Genomic DNA, 25,164 nt, shown 5'->3' on the forward strand with positions numbered 1-25,164 from the left:
TGCCCCTTCTCTGTTTAGAAAAAACATTGCAACACAGTCTGTAGCACAAGCCAATGTTAAAAACATAGAGATAGTTACACTGAAGTCTTCATTGCAAGTATGTTTTTTGTACAAGTTAGTATTTATATCGTAAAGAAAGCTGAACTTACCTCAACACTGTGGAGACTGGAGGATATCCTCAGTTTTAGAGAAGACAGCTGCACCAGTGAGTCATCAAGTTGCCTGAGACAATTAAAGAACAATGTCTTCCTGAGCTAGCCAGACCAGCATAGAGAGGGGATTGTACGTGGCTCAGCCCAACACAAAGTATAAAAACTGCACAAGTGATTAAACAAACTGAAGAGAACAATGGGGTTGAGTTGGCTTCAAGCCACGTGTTCCTTCCTATCAACTAGAGACAGCCAGTGTCATGGCAGTGAGCATGTGGAAACTGGTGATGAGAATCTCGCATTTGTATTGTATTCAGCTTCAACTGTATATTGCAACTGCTGTGTTATTTTCATGTTGTGATTTCAGTATATTGTTGTATCATTCAAAAAACCCATGTAACACCAAATATAACAAATAGGTAAATTTGATATTAGACACTAAACCCTCCTCATGTGGAGTATCTAAATGAATTTGTTCTAAGAGTACTAAACTCGGACACAGAAAAATATGAAGAAACGGAAATACCATGGATTCACAACTTAACTAATACCAGTGATATTTTCTCTTAATTGTACTGGAACAGCTGCCACCTTCCAGCAAGTTTCTCCCAGAGGAAGCAGCGATTTCATTTAAACAACATTTCCATATCGTAAAACAGCATTTGCAAATTAACTACTAACTTCATATTAAGGTCTCATTTATAAAAATGCTATAAAAATGTAAATAAATTGTTGCTGCATTTTTCCTAGATGGTTAACCAAATGTCATCCGTAGAGCTGTATCATAACATCTTCTATTAGCATTTGCCACAAACAGCACTCTCATTTACATTGTGCTAGTAACGCCTGTTTATTAAGCCTGTATGAACAGAGCTTTGACTCTAAGAACCGACATTCTCCCTTTTACTTGGAAGGTGAAAACCAGTAACTGAAGCAAAATGCTCCACATATTTTGTGGAATTAGAAATAAAAAAGTCTCACTTCTGGAAGACAAGCAGTAACGAATAAAGAACTATTGCACTACATTTAAACACAGATCTCCAAAAAACACAAACTAAAAAAAGCAGAAGTTACGTATTGTCTCATATCCATCCTTTACCTTGTTATAAAGCTTAGAAGGGATGTGTCTGTTAGACTCCTGGGCAGCTCCCACACACCATGTACACATTGCTGAAGATGCAAGGTAAGAACATGGCATCAGCTGCCATTATCATGAATGTCCTGAATTTAATTTACTCTTTTCTACCATCTCTAATGAAAGGATAATGAAAGGATATCAATATGCCACACTCTCAGGGTGGCTGCCATTGCATACTTCAATGAGAGCAAAAATAACTTCTTCAGCTGAAGAAGTTTGTTGTGTTTGTTGTGCTGACTGTCCCTCAGTCAGCTCCTCTAAGAGAGAAACACACCACAACCGAGGGTGATGTGACAACCATCAGTATTTATTCCAACAGAGATTAAGAGCCCACAGGAGGTACAGTTGCCAGGAGGGGACAGCATCTCAGAACTGTGCATCTAATGGAGTGGCACCTTCCTTCCAGTAGTCATCAGCCCTCCAAAACAGACTGCTCCTTAAGTGCTCTGTGAAGTAACACAGTTAGAATCCTTACTATTAAAAATCCTAACCAGCAGTGCTGTTCAGCCAAGTAAATTAGTAACATAAAGCAAAACAAAATACTTGGAGGAAAACAATCAGACTTGTATCATCATCTTTTTTTTTTGGTCCTTCTGGACAGGGACATTATTCTCTGTGAAGAACTATGCAGTTTCCAGAGTTAGGCAATTACTCACTTCTGGGTACTTCCTTGCATGATACAGTTACAACTTCACACAAGGTCTCTGAGAAGGGATCTGTGCTCTGAATATATCTGGATTTCAAGGTCTTACTCTCTTTTAACAACAGAGACAGAAACAATAGGTTAGAAATTTAGGTTAGAAATTAGGAGACGTTTCTTCTCAGAAAGGGTAGTCAGGCATTGGAACAGGTTGCCCCGGGAAGTGGTGGCATCACTTGTCCCTGGGGGTGTTCAAGGAAAGGGTTGGACCTGGTGCTTAGGGACATGGTTTAGTGGGTGACATTGGTAGTAGGGTGATGGTTGGACCAGATGATCTTGAAGGTCTTTTCCAACCTTAATGATTCTATGAACCTGTGATTCTATGGTAGTTCTATTGGCAATTCCCATAACACTTAAAAATCATACTGCTTGGAAATGTTTTCTCAGTTGAAAGCAGGGCTGAAGCGATCCAAACTCCACTGCCTGAGCAGACTGCTAGTGATCCAAGTTCCAGAAGATTCATTAAACATGGGATTTGAAAAAATTGGGTCACACGGCCCCTTGCAGGACTGGGACTAACTACACAGATCTAGACAATTTCTGTTGCAACTTCTCTTGAATTCCCTGTGGAAGCCCATTACAGAAGTTATTCTTAACCGAGTATATTCTTATTTTTCTGTTGACTGGCACTGTGGAATCTGGAAGATAAACTGCTTCCGCAGGGTTGATGTTATCTTTGGCATCTGCTTCCATCCATTTAATACTTTTCTTCCCACTTCCTTATTCACTTCTGTCAGGATGGTTACGATATCCTTGCGGCTTGAACAAAAACAAAGAAAAGTTACATTAAAATACACAGTACTTGCTGCTAGGCCAAGAAGTTGATCTATGTTTGCTTCAGTGAAGTGAAATCTCAGGGAAGACTAGTATCTTCCCTTCACCTTGCCTGTCACTGAAATTGCACATGCCACTGTGAAACCACAGAATTCAGTACATCTGGGAGAATAAAAGCAACCTCTATGTAGGATCACTATACAAACACACACACACAGTCCTCTACTTTGGCTGCAGTCAGAATAGCACACTGAAATGAAACAGAACCTAATTTATGCATTCACCAAGCCCTTTGAACATCATGAGAAAGTGATATCTGGAGAAAAATTCTATCTTCTAAATTAACTTTATGAGAGAGGCAACAATGAAAATTATGATTAAAAAATACTGATCTGTCTGTGTATTCAACCAACAAACTGGCCTCTTATCAGGTGTCACTAGAAGAAAAATCCTTTATTACTCAAAAAATGTTAAAAAACATGCACATACATGAACACATTTATTTATTTGTAATGTTCCAGCATCGCAATCTTGAATCTACACCTGGATTAAGAATAGTACTTACACCTGAATCTACACCTGAATTAAGAATAGTACTTACAGTGGGCAAAGTAACTTCATCTTGTCACAGAGGCATTGAATGTAAACACTGCCAGTCTTTATACAGCGGTAGCACTCAAAGTCTTCCACAGTAGCCATGCCAACCAGAACATCAGCCTGGTCAGGAATGGAAGGCAGAGGGATAGCATCCATCTCGAGATGGCCAGAACAGTCTTCTTTTACTGTGACAGCTGGATGACCTACAGAGCCTTGGCAAGCCTGGATGAAAAACAGCTTGGGTTTGCCAGCAAGTGAAGGACAATTAGATCCACTGAAGCAGGTGAGTAAATCTTTAATATTTACGAACTCATGATCAGTGCCTTTTATTTTGTCTTTTTCACCATGTGAAAGAATGAAGCAAACAAAACAGTCCATGTTGCTATGGTCTTTTTTGCTGTATTCTTTAACTGTCTCATATATTTCTTTTGCTTCTAGATCCATGTGCTCAACTGTCTCAAACTGAAGCCACTTGAAGACCCTCTTCAGAGCCTCTGGGAAAGAAAGTCAGAAGGCACTTGGTAAACATAAACAGTGACAAGGAAGATGCTGAAACATCAGGCTCTGTGTGGTAGAACAGGTATCACACAAAGTGTTCAGATCCCACCAATAAATTCACTTGACTGCCTCTTAGCCTGCCAAGTCTAATTAGAAAATCACAAATGCCTAACTTATTTATTTATCTTTTAAATACAAGTGGGTTCAACAACACACTATCTAAAACAAATGCAGGTTTCAGATTATCCAATTAATCAGTACAGTTTAGTGAAGCTTACTTTTATTTAAGTAGTCTTTAACTGAACGTTGCATAGAGATCTCAGATGGATAAGAAAAACCCTTAGAAAGTTAAGGAAGACATAACTCTTCAGAATGACGATTTCTGCCATACTTAAATGAAGTAGATCCCTCACTCTGTGAGACTGATTGACGCAGCAAGAATGAAGGCAGGGTAACTTGCTAACATGCTAGCAAGGACAGAGTACTACACAGACTTCCCAGCAAATATTGATTTAAGTGTTATGTAGGTGGAAAGTATCTGGGAAGCAAGAAACATGTAGACAGGCTGGATGGAGTTAAAAACAGTGATGTGTGCTTTCATGAAGCAGATCTTTAGTTTATTAAAATAAACAAGTGACACTTGCAGGAAGACAGGCCTTTTAGGAAATTTATAAAGCAGTAAAATAACTGCATTTATTTGAGCATTCTTGCAAACAAATGCCCATACTGACTAAACTGGAATGCTTTCTCAGCTGGCAACATGTCCAAGCTATACCCTCCAATCAGTAAGTTATGCAAACAAAACATTACAAGAATTTAAGGACTTTAAAGTGTTACTCTATGATAGGTAAAAATTAAAAGCAATCAAGAAGAAGTGAAAAGGTAGATCATCAATCCCTTCTTCACTTTTCAGTAAATCTGACCAATTAAGATGATGCTTTTTCACCTACAACAGCAAGATCTTCCTTCTTAAAGCCATCAGCTAAATTGTTGGAAGTGGTTTATTTTGAATTTCTACAGTTCTACAGTAGTTGTCACTCCAGTTACTCTGGAAGCAAAGGAAAGTGAAAGTGATCATTCTATAGGAAAGATTAGATAATTCTTTCAGAAGGTAATAAAAAAGAACAAACTAGGAATTGGATTTAAAATATACTTACTTCCATCTTCTATTGTTCCTTCTCTGCTTTCACACGGATTTTTAAAATTGTGGTTATTAAGAATCACACAGTAGCCATGGGGGTTATTTTCCATCTTGTATGATTCCACAAGCTGTAGAAACAAAGAAACCAGATTAAAAAAAAGCAGTGCCAAACACCCTAAATCATGAGGGCAAAGGTACAAGAAAATAAAAAAGCTCAAAAGTACAAGTCAGCCCAGGAGGAAGGAAGTTGCTGGCTCTTCCTGAAACCCTCCTCTCTCTTTGTGGTTAGGATATGATTTTAGAATGGGAGAAAGTGAGTGTCCAGAAACACAAATTTGCACATGTGGAGGATAAGTTCCTGAACCGTACCATTCACTCAGAGTCCTGACTTTCTAGTGAGGTACCAGATGCTGCAGGACCCTTCCCATCTATCCAGAATACTCCTGGACTGTCCTGGTTTTCATTATTTTTAAAACTGTTTTTCTTCCCATGACAGCTACTCTTTCCTTTCTTGTCTAAAAGGTTGCTGACAGCCAGGTCCTCACCAAAGGACAAGGCTTGATCTTGTTTTGAAAACAGGAATTCTTTCCAGGCCAACATATGAAGCCAGAATCCCTCCCTTTTAGCTCTTCCACCTGCTTAGTCTTAAAAAATTATGCTCCCTGCTCCCACCTGTTGGACAAATACTTTAAAGGCAATCTTGAAGTATTCCTCACCAGGTGTGGTGTCCCACCCTCTGCTCCTTGTCCTGCTGGATGCAGAGACACACAGATTGGGTAGCTGAGTTTTTCCTTAGAACCATTTTCTAAGAGGGAAATAAAAAGAACATTTTAGGAGTAAAAGGATAAATCTTCCACTTTGCATATTTCAACACCAAAAAAAGAAAAGCTCAAGGAGTGAGGTGGAGGGTTGTTTTCACTATCACTGGTGAGGCTGGGCCATGAATGGGTTCCAGTATTGCAAACTGCCCGTCAGTGAAGCTGTGCAGTGTCCCTTGGAACAAATGATACATTTGTGTTAAGACTGCGCAGCCCTAACCAGACATTCCCAAAATTACAGTTATTAAGTAAAAGTGGACCTCTGGGCCTGAGCGCACACAGAAACTTGAGACTGGAGATGGCATATGCTGCATTCTCACAGTGACTGTACCTTGTTCCATTTCTTCTCTGTTCGTTTACTGGTAGCAAGAGCCACATAACAGAAGTCTGAATGTGATGATCACCCCAAGCAAGCCATCCCTTAGCATCTCTACTATGGGATATGTAAGTCAAAGAGGAGACCCATTTTTGTAGTACAGCCAGCTCATTTACTTCTGAGGCCCCTTCTCCAGAGGACTTTGATTGGGTGCACGCACCAAGGAGACAGAACACCAGCATAATGAAGATCTCCTCAAAACACTAAAACACTGCTTTGAATACAACTGCCAGAAATAAGAGAAGAAAACATCAAACCCATGAGTCTGCACAGGGAAATAAATCACAATACCCCTTTTACAAGTTACATAGATGTGCTCTTTTTCTACTTATCAAGGGGGACAAAACATACCAATACTACTAAAAAGCCACTCCACTGACACAGGGCTTGTTTATGCCAGCCTTCCTTGACAATTTTCTTCTGCTTTTGTAGCAACACAAGCATAAGCCAGCAGCAAAAAGATATGCCACGGGGAAAATAGTCAGTAACTCCATGGTTATATAGATATGTCTAAGGAAACACACATCCTGAGTCAACTGAAAAGAGGTTCTGGGGAAACATTTAGTAGATTCCTGTTTTGATGGTTGACACACCTCGTGTCCCAAAGAGTAAGGCGTGTATATGGTGTCACAAGCCACCACCTCAGCTGCAACAGCCCAGATACGAAAGTTCTTGACATTTCACATCTGATATAGAATGCTAATAGTCACATTTTAGCCAAGTACCTGGTCTCCAGTGACTTCTCCTTCAAATAAGAGAAAAGAGCGTGCTAACAGAAAACAATGCTCAGAACCTCCCAAAACAAGTTTCCTCAAGCCAATTGTCTTTCTTTTTCAGCAGCTGAAAAGCTATAGTCCAAAACCAGCACTGCACTGCTTCTTTTGCACTTAAAGCAAAGATAAAGTAGATGCAGACCACTTACAAAGGGCAGGATGTATTTCACAGAGAGGTACAAGAAGATATGATGTGATAGTGAATTAGCAGAGAATATTGGAAACGACAGGTACCAAGACCTGTTCTGCCTATCCCAAGATATTGTAAGATGTCTCTTATCTCTGGACTCCTAAGATCCCAAGGATCGAGCCACAAAAAAAATCACAAAACAGTTCTACTCTTAAACAGCTGATTAAATAGTTTACCTTTTGTTTTTTCTTCATAGATATCAATTCTTTTTTTTAGGTCAGCTCTAAATCCCTTTAATATATCCTTCAGAATTCTCAGGTCATCTTCTTTAATTATTCCATTTCTTTCCATTTCCACTAAGACATTCAACATTGACTGGTAAAACAAAAACACAGAATCCAAACTCATACATGACCTTCAATAACTGCAGTACCTGGCACTTCTGCAAAGAACAGAAGATGACATCTTCATTCCCAGAGACCTAAAGACCTAAGCTAAAGACCAATTTATTTTTGCTCCAAACTTCATTAACTGAAGAAACACATCACTAGAGTAAAGACTGGATTGGTAGAAACTGCCTATGGCTAAGTTATTCTGCTGTGTTTCAAAGTGCAAAGCACTTATGCAGTTAATAATACGACATCCTGTTGTGCCTCTGCATTCAGATGAATTGCTGAAAGCCACTTAGCTGCACCACTCTACATGTTCTAATGCAGGAAATGTCTTAAAGGATGACTGTTTTTTAAAGCTGTTTAGTTCACCAAGTTGCAGGTAAATCTGCTAATTTTGCAGTAGGTGCCACAACACAAATAGAACTTTTAAGGAAGCTTCTTGGTAATACCAAGTGCCTTCATAGCACTGTTTGTTGTTTACAAAACGGATATTAAACTAGCTCACCAAACCTCTTAATCCTTCTGTGGGGAAGTTAACAAAATATGATTACATCAAATTACAATGAAGAAAAAAAAATGTACCCAGTGACACACAAAAAATTAGTGCTGGAACTCATGTTAGAACTCAATTTTCTATCTCCAAAACATCGTTTTTCTTCCAGCAAACATTACTTTTATTAGATACAGCGTGTGCACAAATGTCTTATAAATGCCAAGCAAAGAAGAAAGTAAGAGCATGATGAATTCTGCATGAAGAAAAGATAGGGAGACAGGTGGTGGAAGCTAAATGAGAAAAGGAGAGCAAAAAGGTCAGCGAAAAGATAAACTAAGAAAAAAGGGTCCTTTCTGTCACAGAGCACCTGTCAGCTAATATCACAAATCTTTAAACAACAGAATTTTAGTGACAGCACACTGCTCTCTCCTTCTTCCCATCTTACAAGTGCCAGACTCTGAGTTAGCCTTGCAAGAAACTTATCGAGGTCACTTTGCCTACAGCATTATCCTGGAGCTTGTTCTTTGGTATCTGTTTTTGCAGCAGGAATTTCACGCTGTTGACATCTTCTGGAGTTAAGTCCTCTGCAATTCCATATAGCAGCTGTCTGGCAATAAAGGATAGAAAAAGACTGATTAAGGAAGTTAGGAGAAGTAAACATGACAACTACACATTTGAACTGAGAAATGTGAAATGTGGTCTCAAAACTCACAAGGGCAGGAAGTCATGCTGTAATAAATTCAATTATTCTGGGATATTCGTAAGATAACACTACAGAGAACAAGACAGTACACAACAGAACTGTCGTACATTTTGCATGCAAAGGTTTACTAATACTGTGCATACCTGTACGTTGACACCTTTGCCCTGCCTGGGATCTGAAGCTCCCTCTCCATCTCCTCTCGGCTGGAGCCCAGCTGGCCAGCCAGGAGGTCTATCCGATTGATCCGGTAGAGCAGCTCCTTCAAGAAGGACAGGTCCCCCACTTTGATCATGTCTTTCTCCTGAAGAACTTCAAAGAAAGCCTTGGGCTCCTCAATAGCTTCTTGTTTCCTCACAGGGACATGCTCCAAGCTGAGAAACTTCAGAGCCCCCAGTTCATCTGTGGCCAAAGCCTCAGAAACGTCAAAAAGAAGTTTGCGGAAGTCTGTACTCATTTCACGTCAGGATTTGGATCTAAACACAGAGAAAATTTAATTTGGTTTGTCAGTAACAGTAGTGCAACACCACAAATATAAAAGGTGTCATGTCATGTAGAATAGTCCAAAATAAATACATGTAAACAAAAATACTTCAGTAGACAGATGCTGTCCCGCCACCATAACTTTGACACTTTTTTCTCTTGGTTCTCTGGACTTAATGGAGAGCATTGAAAACTGTGCATAAGTGAAATTGACAAAGAAAGTCACAGATCCTTCTTGCTTCCTATGGTGTGTCTCCACACCTGGATATACTGATGTATCAGATAAACAATCCTGGCAGGCTGCTGCCATTTCTTCTGGAGGTTTGACTCCATTTGGGAGCAACAGCCACTTACAGTCTGAAATACAGACTATGCAGTAAATAAGACTGCGAGGTTTTGCCCCATAACAAAGAGAAAGGTTTTACAGCCCACATGAGCAGAACTTCTCTAAGATAGCTGCCTTCTACTTTTCTTATATACCGCTTCTGATGTTGGTCAATGTAACCAAAGCACCTCTCCCTGCTTTCGTTTATCTTCATAAAGTAAAATCTAATCTCAATCGGTAATGTTCGAATCAAATACAGATCATCACATCAACGTTTTCAAAAAGACCAGGGGAATTCTCGTCAGCAGTTCTGTTTCACTGAACATCAAGTACCATCCTCCTTCTCCACCACTCACCACTCTATCAGCTTTAAAAATATTAAACTTGGCTTATGTATCCAACTTTTGAGCACAATAGAAAATCAAAAAATAAGTTTCAAACCTGCAAAATTTTTGCAATTAGTATAGATGTGCCATCTACACAGTGTTTAAGCCTGTCTGTAAATACAGGAGCACACTAAGACAATGTTTAGCTGTGGTGTCTTCTTCCACTTCACTAAAATAAAGACACAACTGATAAAACAAGCAAACTGTTTCTTTTACACCATAAATAATAATAATTTTACTACACTTACATTGGAGGACAGGCTGGAGGACTGCTGAAACAACTCTGAAAGAAGTGAAAGACAACCATAGTCTCTGAAGTTCCAGGAAAAGTACTTGCTTTTGAACTATGGCCTGTATTGTCACATGACTTACAATAAGTAAGTTATATCAAAGCAATAAGCTGTGATCATTATGCAGCAGTTTCTTTCTCCACTTACCACTGTTCCGGTTTCAGGAAATGATTACAGTGGTTGTAGGAAAAAACTGTAAACAAACCACAGAAGCAACCAGGTTTGCTTTTGTTTTAAGGGGACACACTAAGCAGCACAGCCAGGAACTCCTGGTATATGGCACAGCTCAGTACATTATGATTACTTATAAATCCCAATTAAAAGATGGTGGGGAGGCATGAATCAATTACATCTTCCCATTTAAAGATATCTCAGTCCCACTATCCTGCTGTGTCACTAGATCTTCCACATCCTAGCTCCATTCTCCAAAGTACAGCTCCAGCTTACCCAGCCTACTTTTAACAAGTCAAATATCAGTACCAAATTCAGTAGCAGTACTCGATGAATACAGGAAACCGAAAGGATAAACATCCCTTTGAAACATACTTTCCTGTTCACAAAATAATTTAAGTAATATTTAACTTTTGGCATTTTCACCCTCTTTATGCATAGAACTCTGCCTTCAATGGTAAAGTTCACAGTGTGATTTGCTGGTCACCAGTATTCTCCTTGCAGCAGCAAACATATGAATAGTCAGCTACCAAACCTCTCTGTCCACGTCTGAAGCTCGAACTCAAGCATTATGAAGAGAGAGAGTTAGGAGAGCAGAAATGTATTCAAATTTTGCAATTAAAACTACCTTCATTGATTTCAACCTATCTACCTTTATAAACTCAAAATTATAACATACCCTTCAACAGAATGAGGTATTCAAACTCCTTCCAAAAGGCACATGCTAATAACAGTTCAGAAAACGTGTCTGAGATTCACTGGCATGAGTCTTCCTTTTATCCAAAGGTTGGGAACAGCATCACAAGTGCTATCTGATCTTCAGGTCTCGAATGGTTCTGTCTCCAAGTCATCCCATGCCTCACTCTCTCTTCCTTTACTAGTTGTTCTGTGTCTTAACTGAACCAAGACTCCAGTTGCAGGTTTAAAGAGGAAACATGCTGTGATCACTACTGTGTGAAAAAGATCTGCAGACAAGACCAGGCCTGAGATGGCTCTTTCCAAACAGAGGCTTCTCCCGTCATGCAGCTGTTTCAGGGACCAGCCCTCCTGGCACTGTTCTTCCTGTTTGTCTCTACTGTTTCACTTCCTATTTCTTCCTCCATTGTCCTTCCCCAAACTATTCCTGTTCCTTTGTTAGTCTTTAGTCCCTTCAACTTCCCACAGCTCCCCTGCACCCATTTTGTTCCTCTGGCTTCCCATAGAACTGTCTCCATGACCCAGCCAATTCTTTGTACAGCAGCCTACCAAAAATCCAGCTCTCCCAGAAAGGTTGGCCTTGAGGAAGCAAAAATGCTGAGGCTACTGACTACTTAGCAACTGTAGTGACTGGCTGCTACTGGCAAAAGCCAGGATAAACAGCTACAAAAAAAAAAAAAAAAAAAAGAATCAGTATGGATAGGACTTGTGAATGTTACAAACTCTCCTTTAAGATCATGATTTTCCAAAGACGCATCTTCCCCACAGGAAGACTCATTTTACACTACTTCCACTTCAATCTGTCTAAACAAGAATTGCACAAGTGACAGCCCTTCTTTAATTCTGTAGGTGACAAGCATGCATATGTACACATGCTTCTGTATGCATCATCAAGTCCTTAAAGAAACCAACCACTTTTTGTTGGATTAGGCTGATTTCTTTGTAGCACAAGCTCTATATTCCTAGAGAGACACTGAAAGAGTACAACATGGACAGCAAGCAGTGATTAACATCTAAGCTGCTGGAAGAGTGGGTGTTTTTTACCCAAGACTTTCAGACTGCTGTCTTACACCACAGGAGATCACGTGAAAACTTTAAAAACCTTGCTGAATGGCAGCTGTGGTTACAGTGCTAAGCCTTTCCTGCCTGCAGGCTTGTCCTGACAAAGTGTCACTGGGTGCACCCAAGTATTACAGCGTGCAGCCATATAAACACAAACCTCAACACAAACAAGCACAATTTTCACACTGGATACTATAAATCACGACACAGTAACCTGTGTGTGAACAAGCCTTATTAGGAGCGAGGGAGACTTCACCAGTCTTTTATACTTCACAGTGTGGATCCCTCTCCCCAGGGAACTCATGGCAGAAGTCAGCTTAAACTCTTCCTGGCTGTGTTTATCCACCCACAGTTTAACTGGAAACTATCCATGCGGAGGTTCCTACAGAGAGAGCAAGAGAACATGATGATGTTCTCTGTCTAGCAAACTTAAGAATGAAACCAAGATCCCCCAAAACAAGGTCAAGATTGTTGTGTTTACTCTGTATTGATAAAATTCAATTGTTACCTAAACATACAAAAGAAGAGTGCACCAAGTCTGAATAGCAATTTTGAGCCAGACACTTCAATCTGTTAAGTTTGTTATATGTTCTACTAACAGACAAAACATTTTCTATCTGTGGCACAAGTGTGACTTCAAGTGTAGCAGTGACAATAATTCATAAGATATAGGATGCTATGGGTCACACACCTGTCAATTCATCATGATAAAAAGTAACCGACATGTTTTGGCAAATTGGCTGTATTTTAATGCTTTGGATGATGCAAAAACTCCCTTCCTAAAAATCTTTTATATTGCAAACTAAAAATTGCTTCCAATAGCACTCAACTGTGCTATCTCAAATCTTAACCCTAAGTTTCAAGCTATTTTATGCCTAGTAAATGTAGAAAAAAATCAGTGTTTTGCTGAAACAAAGTTTCACTTCAGCTTAAAACCTGAAGCAGTTAAAATCCCATTGATTCATGCAGCCATGCAGCCCAACAAAGCTAGAACACAAGGGAATGGCACAAAGCTGCGCCGGGAAGGTTCAGACTGGGTATTAGAAAAAGTTTCTTTATCATGGTCAAACACTAGAGCAGAATTCCTAGACAGGCGGTTGATGCCCCATGCCTGTCAGTGTTCAATAGGCATTTGGACAATGCCCTCAGCTATATGCTTTAACTTTTGCTTAGCCCTGAAGTGGTCAGCCAGGTAAACAAGATGATCTTCGAAGGTCTCTTCCAACCAAACTATTCTATTCTATTGTATTCTTAAGTGCAGCAGGCAGGCAGAAACAAGGATAAACGTTAGCCCATTGCAAATGTTATGTCTACCCAAGCTCTTAAAAAATATATATACATTTAATTCAGTAACAAAGAGGAGGACGCAGATACACATAGTATCATAACAGAATAACATTATATTATTTCAGTTAATGCTAAAACATGCTGTTAGAAGCTTAATCAAGAAGAAGGCTTGTGTCCTTATACAGCTTTATTTTAGACCTTAAAATGAGAAATCAGAAAATGTAATGCTTTAAGTTAATCAATCTGATGAACATATGCAGATACACAGCTGAGTGCCATTATTTCACAGTGCATAACTGGAATACCCTAACTTTTATTCCAAGAAGTGATGGAGAAATGACAGTTCACAAGTTTTCACAGAGGGAGTTCTATAGCATTTTGGCTATACTCAATTTTGGAAACATACCACTGTACGTGAGGTTCATGTTAGCTATTACATGGCATCAGTGAGCACTGCTGAACAAATTGCTGATTTCAAGAGTTACCTGCTTCTCCATGTTAAAAGTAATTTAAATTAGAGACGAACGAAATCCTTCTCTGTCTACTACTTAAGCTTTCTCCTCTTATTCCCTCCTTTGTCCTTCTCTGTGAACAAAACTAGTGGTTTTAGAGGTAGGTTTAAAAATTGTTAGCATGCAAAATAAAACATGACGAGCCTAAACCTAACATCCTGGTTTAGATATATAAAGAATATATAGAAAGCTACATGTAACCCTTATGCTGACAGACGTACGCTTTTGTGTCTGCAGGCACAAAAATGTTTAACACGATAGAAACATGCTTCTCCCAACCTTGAAAACTGTGTATATATATGTTATTTAAATAGCTGGCACATGGATTGTATTAACTGTGTATACTCACAGTTTCTTTGTGGGGGAAAAAAAAAAAAAAAAAAAAGGCCTTGCCTTGACACTAACAGCTCCTGAGAAGTCTGAGTAACTGCCTTAAACAGGCAGTGCAGTGAATTGCATTTAAATGAGATGTGATGACAAAAGTATGTATTTAAAAAGCCTCAATATTGCTGTGAAGGAGGAGGGTCTCTAGGTATAGGAAATATAAATTTTCTTCTTAAGGTATAAGCTGGCTGAGGCATCTGCTTCTTTGTCCCCCAGCGGTCAACACGCCTGCCCACATCTTCATTAACTTCTGTAAGAATGGACAAAATATCTTCACCCCTGCAGCCAAAAGGAAAGGAAAAAATAAGAAGAAAAAGATTTAATTATGAGCAGATGGTATTGTTGCTCCATGTAACACCTCTCTGATCATCTAGAAACTATAGTACAAACTTTTATAATATAAAAAGAAAAAACATCCTTTTCTCCAAATTTCCCTTCTTTTGATCTCATTTGAGTTCAAGCCTTGCTTGATTCAACTAGTAATGTAAAAGGATGTAACAATATTTTTATCTAAATCCACTCAAGAAACAGATGGCTAACAGAATATAGATTGGAGATTCAGAAGTTTTGAGGTGGCTTTTTTTTTTTTTTTTTTTACAGTAAGCTCCACATCACCCCAATAGTCTCTATGGTACTAGAGGTGTTAATGTAAATTTATCAAAGATGAGTGAAAAAAACATCAGTGTAACTGATTTTGTCCATGGGCTGTTCCTATTTGAATATGACTTCAGAGAGAAAAAAAAAGGAGGGGGGAAGTTCCTCCCATATTTTCAAAGAAGAGCTAAGTAATTAAGTATTTACCTTGGTACCAACAACTGCAGCTTGCTGCACAGGGCCTGAATATACCAAGTACCCTGTTGAACATGCCGGAAAGAGGCATATCCATCAATTGTGGCCATGCCTAGGAGGAAGTCAGCCTCTTCAGGAATACTCTCAGAAGGAGAAAGGCTCTGTTGCGTAGAAGAGAAGTCAGGAATTCGTGCATCAGCTTCAACATAGACAGGACGCTGTATCTCTTTACCCTGGCAAGCTTGGATAAAGAATAATTTGGGTTTTTCAGCTAGCTGTGGACACTGTTTGGCAGTGAAGTAGGACATGATCATGCGGATTGATACAAGCTCTCCATCTTTCCCATAGATTGCTCCTGACTCTCCATGAGATAGAATACAACAAATGAAACAGTCCCTATCCTTGTGATCTTTCAATTGCTGCCACGTTTCCATGAGTTCTTTAATCTGCTCAGATGTCTGATCTATGTAAGTCTTCACATCCAGACCAAGCCATGTGAATACTCTCTTTAGCTCCTCTGTAATTAATCAAAGAAAAAAGAAAAAATGAGGCAGTAGAAAACTATTTTATGGTCACCATGCAAGCTAATCTTAACTGTGAAAGACCTCACACCCTGATACTTCTGCAGATTCATCCTTATACTAGTATCAAATAAAGGTTAACAGAGTAAGATGGCATCAGTTCAAACACTGTCACTGAATCTTTCCAGACAAGGCTCAGAACATACAATGACATTATAAAATGACACACTAAGTGAGCTCACAAATGAAACCTGAAAATATTACGAATCCCCCCAGAGTTTCAGATTAGAAACTCTTTCAAAACCTTCCTCAGATCATTATTTTCAACTGCAGTTTTGACTATTATAGAGTTTAATAAACAAAAGATAAATAGAATGAATAGAATAAAAGAGTATGCATAGAGTTGATTAAAGAATTTTGCATTATATTATACAAAAATGTTGGTTTAGTTTTAATTCTTTTTTACAGTTATAGGTAAAGACTAAATAAAAAGGGATTCTAAAAATGATTTAAGAATGATCCAACTGTATGAGAAATTCAGTGGTTACTCAGCCTTTAGTTCTTCCCCCCAAGATACACGTGACATAATTTAACAAAATCAAAAATTTTACTGTTTAAAAATACTTACTAAAACATACACAATAACATTTAGAGCAGTACCAGACAATCAACTTACATGGGGAAACAGAGAAACTAACCCTCCAAAAATCTCACTTCGGGAACTTACCAGCATCTTTAGAAGAACCCTTCCTCTCTTGAAGAACCCCATCAAATGTAACATTATTAATAACAATACAAAATCCTCTCTTTGGGCCATCCATTTTGTAACTTGATATCTTCTGTAGAAAGGAGAAGAAAAAAGCTTACAGCCTCACCAAACTTCTTCAACGCTTCAGTGATGGATGTGTAAACTCTAGTAACTATTTCCTTAGCATGTCTCAAAATTGGCATCCAAAAAGTGATAGACACCTAGGACTCTGGGTTATTTTTGGAAAGCTGGAACTCAATGGTGCCTCTATGTGCATGATGTTAGACACGTGAGTTGAGTTTTTGAGTGGTAATGAATACCTAGAGCAGGTGGTTCATACTGATCCACTGGAAAGGGATGCAAACAGAACAGAGATCATGGATGTGCACAAACCTGCCACACTAGCAGTTTTGCTAAGACTTAAAAGTTACCTCCCCCTTTTAAAAAAGCATGTTTTAAAAACTGAGAAGTCACCGAAATTACAAGTACCACCCCTTCAATTCCAACCTCAGGTTAAAATCATAAAGTTCCACCACTTCAGTTCCTCTCTGTTCACTAGAAAGGACAACTGAGAATACGTGGGTATGTGCAGTTTAGTAGAAAAAAATGAAGGCAGTACTCTATCACCTACTTCAACAGCAGCAAGCAGTACTTTGGCTACAGCAGCCTGAACATCAGTTGATGAAAAGATACATTATGGCACAGAACTGCAAGAAATTAAATCACAGAATCATCTAGGTTGGAAGAGACCTCCAAGATCACTGAGTCCAACCTCTCACCTAACACTAACAAGTCCTCCACTAAACCATATCACTAAGTGCTACATCTAAACATCTTTTAAACACCTCCAGGGATGGTGACTCAACCACTTCCCTGGGCAGCCCATTCCAATGCCTAACAACCCTTTCAGTAAAGAAGTTCTTCCCAATATCCAACCTAAACCTCCCCTGGTGCAACTTTAGCCCATTCCCCCTCGTCCTGTCACCAGGCATGTGGGAGAATAGACCAACCCCCACCTCGCTACAGCCTCCTTTAAGGTACCTGTAGAGAGCGATAAGGTCACCCCTGAGCCTCCTCTTCTCCAGACTGAACAATCCCAGCTCCCTCTGCCACCCCTCGTAAGACTTGTTCTCCAGACCCCTCATCAGCTTCGTTGCCCTTCTCTGGGCTCATGTATATAAATGCATATAAACAAATGCAACAACTTGCTCCCTCAATATCTGTGCTTATCAGAAGGAAAAAGACAGAGGGAGAATTCATTACACTGCTGTACAAGAGTACACACAAGTCTTCTAAGAAGGTATCTCACAAAAGGGATCTTTCCTTCTAAACCATGACCCCTGGTTTATCGAGGAAGATTGCTACATGCCTGTAATAGCTTACTGAACACACTTGCCTTCTTTTAACCTTCTTACAGAGTCTTTGCAACAAACTTCATAAGACACATAGAAATCTCACATGTTCTTGCATGATAAATGCCATTACAGGGATGAAGACCTCATGCACCTATGTATTCACAAAGAAGGATTTAAGAGATTATCTCAAACCTTGGATTCATTTTCTACATTGCTGAATTCTCTAGGCAGATTCAGGTTCATTTTAGACAAGCTTTGTGTAAGAGTAGCCGCTTTGTTATCTAGGGAAAAAACAGTATAAATATTAATGAGAAGAAATCTACTATTAGTGTACGTAGCAAAAAGGAGTATAACTACAGTACAACAATTTTATTATTTCAAATACTGTTACATTGAAAGGAATAACTCTTCTGTATGAGATAACATTGTCATGTACAAAGGATCTATTCTGGACATGTCTCCAGTTATTTTTATTACATATATTTTTGTGACAAAGGCAAGGTTTCCATTTGTACTTGTTTTATGGAACAAAGATATCTAGGCTACAAGGACAGATTCTACCTGAGACAGTCAAATGAATTTTTCATTTGTAAATAACTAGAAATAAACTGCATTGTAAGTTGGATCTATGTTACTACTGAAGCTCCCATTACTAGATTTTTTTTCTGTTCCTGAGTCACTCATAATACCTCTCAAATAGACTTTCAAGGGTACCTCAACAGACACTGAAAGTTGAAAAGAGCAAATGTTGTGCTGCGATACTTTACAACATTCGTTGTGGAGTCACAAAGATGGATGTAAACTATCTCCCGTTCTTTGTAAGGAATCTTTTCAGAGATCTAATCCAAAATATAACTTTACTTATGGCAACTTTATTTACTTTTCCTTCCGAATGCCCTAAAACTCTCCCCTCCTCTTGTACAAATCATATGCTACTTAGTGCACTCAAAACATCCCTCTCCACTGTGCAACACCTAACAACTCCTTGAATTGGTAATCTTAGTAACTTCACTTACTCCAGCAAGCTACTGGAAGATGTGCAAACCATACATGTTATGCTCTCTCTAGTGAATAAAGGTGCCAGGAACAAAAGCTATTTTTTTGTTTGCCTGTTTCTGTCCTCAGACCTTTTATTTTCTGCTTAGTTAAACAGTCATTCTGCAAATGCCTGGAAGAGTGGGCATAGATCTTCCTGATATCTTCCTTTAGTGAGGGAACTGGAATGGAGAGACAAGAAGTCCAAGGCGCTTTCTCATTTCCCCTATAAGGATCCAAGAGGTATGGCAGAAAGGACTACAATAAATGGCGTCGTCCTTTTAAACAACATACTAGATTCTGGACAGTGTGGAATAAAAATAGTTTAATACTAAAACTTTAAGAGAAGACAAACCTTGCCTGCTGGGTATGGAGTGCACATTTCCAACATGCTCCCAAAGGCTCCAAGGTTCTTCAGCATAATGATCTGTATAAAAAGCAAAAGAAATCCAAGGTAAAGTCCTGCACACAAAAAATTAACATTTCAATTTTATAGTCATAGTGTCCCCTTCTCTTGTCCTTTCAGACATATTTAAATAGAACACTTGTTTTTAATTCTTGGGAAACAATCTTTTTTCTACTAATCAGACCAGCCCTTATTTCACTTAGGAAAAAATATGTTTGATAGTTTCTAGTAAATGACTAACAAGGTACACAGGATTTGCCAATTTTCATTTCTCCCATTTATATAAGAACAGAAAACCTTCAAATCTACTAGTGCAGAAAGCAAAAGACCCTTCGAAAGGAGATAGCAAGATAAGCGTGTTGCATTAAACCAAATGCTAAAAATTTACTAGAGTAAATAAAAGCATGTAACTTTAAACATAAAGGTATCAAGAAACAGACGTTTTCAGCAAGTCTTACCGTTGACATTAGAACTGACAGATCTGATTGAAGTCTCCTGTTTTTTGAGTGGGGGAAACAACATGTTAAAAATCATCATATATATACATTTTCATAGTGATTTTAGCAAAATAGGATTAATAAACACCAAAGTTTTCTAAGTAGTGGGTAGGAAAAATACTGAATTCCTACAAGTGGCAAAGCATTTAATAATGAAATTACAAAAGACTTCTCCACTTAGTGCAAATCTCATGGAGCTACAAACAACAGTACTTTCTCTTAAGGATAAAGGGAAACAGCAAATAATTTTCTTTTACTTCCAAATGATTTCTAAATATAGGGGTAGGCATTCACTGTAAACAAAATAACGGTCCAACATGGTCCCATATTAATTATCTTGGATAGTAAATTGTTCAAATTTTTTTGAATCTATGTTTTCTTAATAAAGCTACATTAATTTTCTTACCATGCTAAGTGCCATGCACGAAAGCTTTCCCAAATCCTCTTCACAAGTAGAGCAACTGTAACTCAAAGCTGCAATAATGCAAGCCCTTCATGATACTAAATAGGCCATTTTCCTTATCTCTTGTCTACCAGAATATCTACTTCTGGGAAGTATCGCCAAAACGTTCACTGGCTTTCCTCATTTAGAATGTTCTACTAGAAGGCGCCTTTACACTCTCCCTCACTCATCTTTCTTCCCAATACTGCTTTTTCCCCAGTTGTACATGAACAACAGTAGTATTTCAAATTCCACTATTTGATGTTATATGCAGCTATATTTCTTACATGCTAAACAAATATGCTTTTTCCCTTCCTAAATCAAGTGGGAAGATTTAGTGAAAGATCTCACAGGCAGTATGGTTTCAAAATAAAGACAAAAAAAATGAAACACCACCACCACTAAAACTCTGGTAGACAGCGTATGCTCCAGTGTACCTGTGGGAAATTCAATGCTCTGATGCCTACAGTGTGAGACACTGAAGATTCCTTGACTGGCAGAGTATTCTCCTGCTGAGGCAGAGACACTAAAAAGAGCAAAAAAAGACAGTAAATGAGAGAAAACAAGTGCCTTTTAGTTAAACGACTACGAATCTGCACATTAAGGCAAATGCAGATATATACTTAGTGAAAGGTGCATTAAAATATAAAGCAACTTTGAAACACACTCAGGAAATAGGGGGGACTGGAATTCATGAAGTGCTGAGTGCCCTTGCACCTACTGGGGAGACATACTTCCCAGATTTTTTTTCCCAGTGCTAAAATAAAATGAAATAGAACCTTTTCCACAATATGCTTATAGTCACTCCACAGGACATTAAATGAAGGAATATCAGAAACCACAGTGTAACCCCCGAGAACGTGAATTACACATTTAATAATAAAGTTTACCAGGAATCAGACAAACATGCACACGACTTGCCTTTCCATCTTACTAGCAGACAACTGCCTTATTGTAGTATACATTTATATATCACAAAGTGCCTTTTACAGGACCGTCATAATCATCTCAATGCTATTCACGTGGAAACTGAGGAGCATGGTGTAACTATAAATGGATTTTTAGTTTCCCGGCCTGTTCTGTATGTGCTGGACTGCTCTGTGTGGCCTCAGATATTCAAGCACATCCCTACTCGAGGATATTGCAGAAATGCAAGTTAGGGACCATTATGCCAAACTTGTGTGTGAAGATACTTGGATAATCCCACTCTAGTTCCTGCTCCAGCAAAGCACACATAGAACCTTGAGGTTCAGTTGTTAAGACCCTTGTAGAGCTTTCTGCATTTTAGCAAACCTATTCCCTGACTCTGAGTATCTCACCTTTTGCCCTTCTGTAGCTGTTAACTGTTTCCAGGAGATCAGGTGAAACATTCATACAGACTTCCTCCAGCATCTGTACATTGTTTTCAGTTAATAGGCCCTGTTTTTCCAATAAAATCAGCAATTCTAGAGCAGACTGACAAAGAGAATGAAATATATTTATCCTTCTTTAGAACTTAAAACCTTTTGCCTCAGCCCTGTCTGACTGAAAAAAATCATATCATCTGCTTTGCCTCCTACCAACATGGTCTTAGCAGTCAATTTTACATCACAGGAAGAAGGAGCTTCCTCCTTGCTAACCCTATAAATAATTGACCTAATTGCAGATCGTGCCCTGTTCTGTCAAAGACTTTTCTCTTTATGTTTTTCCTCCCATTCCACCTCCACCCCAACATTCATTCCCTCCCTGCCATATACACATTTAGCTTTCTTCTCACATACAGTAGTTCTACGTCGCTTTGGGAGACGGTTTCTCAGGAGGAATACAATTTCCTGCAACATCTCATTGGTAATGTTCTCTGACAATTCATACAGCATCTGCCTGTAACAGAGACGCAGTGAGACAAAAGCAGAAAAGATGGTATAGAAACTAAAAGCAAACAGAGAATTTAAAGGAAAGAGAAACAGCACGGTACAGATGGCAGTAAGAGAACAAAATCCCACTGCAAAGTTACCTGTATGGAGACACTCTTCCCTTCTCATGCAGACATTCTTGCACTTTCTCCTTGGTATAGCCAAGTTTATGGAGCAAGAAATGACATTTAATCCTGTATAAGAGTTCAGCTAGCAGGAAAGTATCTTCCTCATTAAGGTAATCTTCAGCCATAAGAAGCTGAAAGATATCCACTGCAGACTGTACATTTTCCAGTTTTTTGAAGGGGATCAAGTCAGTACAGAGAAACTTTAAAGCTGCTACATCTTCAGCCCCCAGATTTCCATCAATGAGCAGAAGCTGCTGACGGAACTGCAAGTTGACACCATCCCCCATGTTGCTGGAGCTGACAGTCTCTCTGCTTGAAAGTCGAAATCAAATGTTGGTAACACTTGGATCTTCAACAATCCTTGTAGCGAGATTTCATCCAACAGCTGTTTTAAACACCTGAATTCTCTGCAAAAGATAGTTTCCTTTTAAATCAACTTGAAACTTACTTCCTTCTACAAACACAAAACTACAGAGAGCAGATTTGGGAGATGCTCTGAACAATCCAGTCTAACTTTGGCATTAGCCCTGTGCTGAGCAGAAACCTGGGCTAGATGATCTCAAGACATCCCTTCCAACCTAAGTTTTTAAAATTTCTTTCAGTCATCTTTAACATTTAGAGCTTTGCTTCTCTCCATTATTGGTGGGTGAGAAGAGTCCCTGCAGTAACATATTACAATTCTCAGTGGAGAGAGTGCAGTGGTAAAATCACTGATATTCCTTGATCTGCAGTCTGAAGGCTCACGCTTCTGTGGCTGTGGCAGGAAGGTGTTCCTCTGTTCCAAATATGGCACTGAGCTGAAGCCGTGGAATATCCATCCACTCCCAATCATATCCTGCCATCAAACTCTGTTTTGCATTTGGCATAGAAAGACCTAAAGCCTCCCTTATGTAAATGTCAAATAAAATGTAGTAGCACTCAATCTAAATAGGCTCTGTAGAAGCAACTCAATCCTACTGAGGTTTAATAGACACTCATCACCCTTCCACCACACCAACTTCTGTGTAACTTAGGTGATTCTTTTCTGTCTGTACAGGTTACATAGGGAAACTTGTTTAAGAAAGTGCTCCAGTGCCTTCTGCCCTAGCAGGCAAGTCCTTAGTCTTTGTTCAGAGCAGCTGGAATTAGCAAAGCTAATGAAGGAGCACAAGAGAAAAACAACAATCAGGGAAATGGAGTGGGGAAAGAACATCCAAATTCAAAGCCTTGGAAGCATCTGGGAGGACAGCTCAGCAAACCACAAACACTATCGTACCATGTTGGGGGCACAGAAAAGAGGTTGCTGCAGTTTTGTGTTCAGGGACAGGTAGAAAATATAATCCCCAAATCTTGGCACCCAGCTAGGATACAAGCACCATATCACATTTCAGACAAGTAGTTCGACAGAAGGCTGGAATTCCGCATGCTGTCCTGTCCCTTGTCAGGAGTCACAGCCCATGTAAAAAGAAAAAGCTCAGACTGCTTTTTCCTTTATTCAACCTTACTCTCCCACGGTTCAGTAACCGTTCTTCACATTCCTTCTTTCCTCCTATTAAGCCCTATAGGTTGTGAAACCCTCTTCACTTAAGAAACAAGCTGCCACCAGAAGTTTTGGATCTTAGTTATCTATACACGGAAACTGTAACAGTTCACAATAAATCAGACTTCAATCAATTTAGCTAAGCTACTTCTAAACCCTGTCTAGATGCGTTAATCAACTAAATTCAGCAGCATAACTTAGGCTAAATTGATTTTTGCCTAAACCAACAAGTGTATATATATACCAGGTTCAAACTATTCAGAATTTGGAACCAATGATTTCAACTAAACTAAAAAATCATAGTTTTAGTAGAACAGAGTCGAGTGGTGTATAGGACATGTGCACAATCACTTAATCAGCAAACAGAACTGAAGCAAGATCCAGAACAAATTTGTTCATCTACCTTTAAAATAGTATTTAAGTATGTGTTGCTGTCACTCTTGAAGTGACTCTACACTCCAAACCTTTCCTGCTTGAAGTTCTGAATACCCTCAAGACCACTTAATGTGAGCTGCATTTAGCAGCTGTCTATAACCTATTTTTTCCCCCCACTCTGTATTGAAGGCAGATTGGGCTGGCCCTCCCTCCCTTCTAGCACCACTATGAGATGAGATATTATCAGCTTACTGCCTGAACCTTTGTTCAGTTTACAGCTATTGTGTTTTTAGAACTCTCTACCACTTTATATATTTCATGAGTCATTTATAAAACGTTGTGACTTGTAAAGCAAAGAAGGAAAACAAGAAAGCAATTCCTATTCCACTAAAAACAAAACACAAAATCCCCCCGATGTTAAAGGCATGCCGGGGCCAGAATCTCCCCACCCCTAAGGTTTGTCACGGCTCACCCTAACGTTTTCAGCTAGAGCTAGAAGTGCAGAAGAAACGACACAGAAAATCTGCATCTCTAATTTATGCTTTGAGATATATCCAGAAGGAAGGAAAATCACATAAAATAAACTACGAGGATTATCAAGTTACTATTTTTTCCTCTAATGTTTTACTGATTGGGGCACTGCCGGACTTAAGAAGAATACAAAAACACGAACCGCAGGCTCGGCCCACAGCCCCATAAACAATGGGAGTATTCAGCTCCCAGTGGTAGCTGCACAATACCGGGAAGGAGGAGCATTCTTTTTTTCCATTTCGGTCACTCCTGTCTTACCTTTTAAACCCCCGCACCCGTCCCCTCTGCCGGCTGCTACCCTCCCTGTGCGCGGTGCCCAGCGCTGCCTGCCCGATTTCCCGGCCGGCCACGGCCCCGGCCCCGTCCCCCGCCCAAGTGCTGAGTCACCGCGCCGGGCCTTGGCGGGGCAAGGCGCGGAGCCTCACGCCTTGCGGCCGCCAGGAGCCGGCAGCAGTGCTGGAAAGCGGGACAAAATCGAGCTAGGGAACGCACCCCTTAGGAGCGCGTCCCCCCCGCGCAACACCGCTGCCTGCTCGCACGCGCCCCGCAGGCATCGCAGGCATCGGCCGAGCGGCCGGCGGGCCTTCCTTTTTTGCTTCGCTCTCCCCTCCCCTCCCCTCGGGGCGGGGAGGCCGCACGCCAAGCCACGCA

At 39.6% G+C, this 25,164-nt stretch overlaps 2 protein-coding genes across 5 annotated transcripts; both read right to left on the reverse strand.

The window, feature by feature from the left end:
* Window positions 1-1,274: 1,274 nt before the first annotated feature.
* LOC118243190 (caspase-8-like) lies at window positions 1,275-12,762 on the reverse strand. 2 transcript variants are annotated; one of them, XM_035537117.2, is made up of 8 exons: window positions 10,122-12,422; window positions 8,826-9,155; window positions 8,481-8,586; window positions 7,331-7,469; window positions 5,714-5,802; window positions 5,014-5,125; window positions 3,363-3,852; window positions 1,275-2,746 (listed from the first exon to the last, which is right to left on the reverse strand). In XM_035537117.2, exons 2-8 carry the CDS (start codon window positions 9,134-9,136, stop codon window positions 2,596-2,598), a joined length of 1,398 nt encoding a protein of 465 aa, XP_035393010.1. In that variant the 5' UTR covers window positions 9,137-9,155; window positions 10,122-12,422; the 3' UTR covers window positions 1,275-2,595. The 2 variants fall into 2 exon arrangements, with proteins under 2 accessions (XP_035393010.1, XP_035393008.1); XM_035537115.2 differs by having other exon boundaries at window positions 1,509-2,746; window positions 11,014-12,762.
* LOC118243186 (caspase-10-like) lies at window positions 12,550-25,138 on the reverse strand. Of its 3 annotated transcripts, none has more exons than XM_035537089.2 (11): window positions 25,006-25,138; window positions 22,062-22,495; window positions 21,829-21,928; window positions 21,388-21,487; window positions 20,506-20,594; window positions 19,588-19,624; window positions 19,079-19,150; window positions 17,881-17,969; window positions 16,313-16,424; window positions 15,077-15,581; window positions 12,550-14,554 (listed from the first exon to the last, which is right to left on the reverse strand). In XM_035537089.2, exons 2-11 carry the CDS (start codon window positions 22,373-22,375, stop codon window positions 14,392-14,394), a joined length of 1,581 nt encoding a protein of 526 aa, XP_035392982.1. In that variant the 5' UTR covers window positions 22,376-22,495; window positions 25,006-25,138; the 3' UTR covers window positions 12,550-14,391. The 3 variants fall into 3 exon arrangements, with proteins under 3 accessions (XP_035392982.1, XP_035392981.1, XP_035392980.1); XM_035537088.2 differs by having other exon boundaries at window positions 21,388-21,523; window positions 25,006-25,128; XM_035537087.2 differs by having other exon boundaries at window positions 21,388-21,523; window positions 24,772-25,111.
* Between the last annotated feature and the right edge of the window lie 26 nt (window positions 25,139-25,164).

The sequence above is a fragment of the Cygnus atratus genome, chromosome 6 (genome assembly GCF_013377495.2).
Source record: "Cygnus atratus isolate AKBS03 ecotype Queensland, Australia chromosome 6, CAtr_DNAZoo_HiC_assembly, whole genome shotgun sequence".
Taxonomy (NCBI): domain Eukaryota; kingdom Metazoa; phylum Chordata; class Aves; order Anseriformes; family Anatidae; genus Cygnus; species Cygnus atratus.

Excerpts from the sequence above, each read along its gene's own strand:
- LOC118243190 (XM_035537117.2), bottom strand. The coding sequence starts at position 9,136 with ATGAGTACAGACTTCCGCAAACTTCTTTTTGACGTTTCTGAGGCTTTG. Across the intron at positions 7,470-8,480 it reads ACAAGCTCCAGGATAATGCT|TCAATGTTGAATGTCTTAGT; the intron begins GTAGGCAAAGTG and ends TTGTTTTACCAG. Across the intron at positions 5,126-5,713 it reads AGGGTGGGACACCACACCTG|CTTGTGGAATCATACAAGAT; the intron begins GTGAGGAATACT and ends TTGTTTCTACAG.
- LOC118243186 (XM_035537088.2), bottom strand. The coding sequence starts at position 22,375 with ATGGGGGATGGTGTCAACTTGCAGTTCCGTCAGCAGCTTCTGCTCATT. Across the intron at positions 17,970-19,078 it reads CTCCATACCCAGCAGGCAAG|ATAACAAAGCGGCTACTCTT; the intron begins GTTTGTCTTCTC and ends TTTTTTCCCTAG. Across the intron at positions 14,555-15,076 it reads CTGCAGTTGTTGGTACCAAG|GGGTGAAGATATTTTGTCCA; the intron begins GTAAATACTTAA and ends TTTTGGCTGCAG.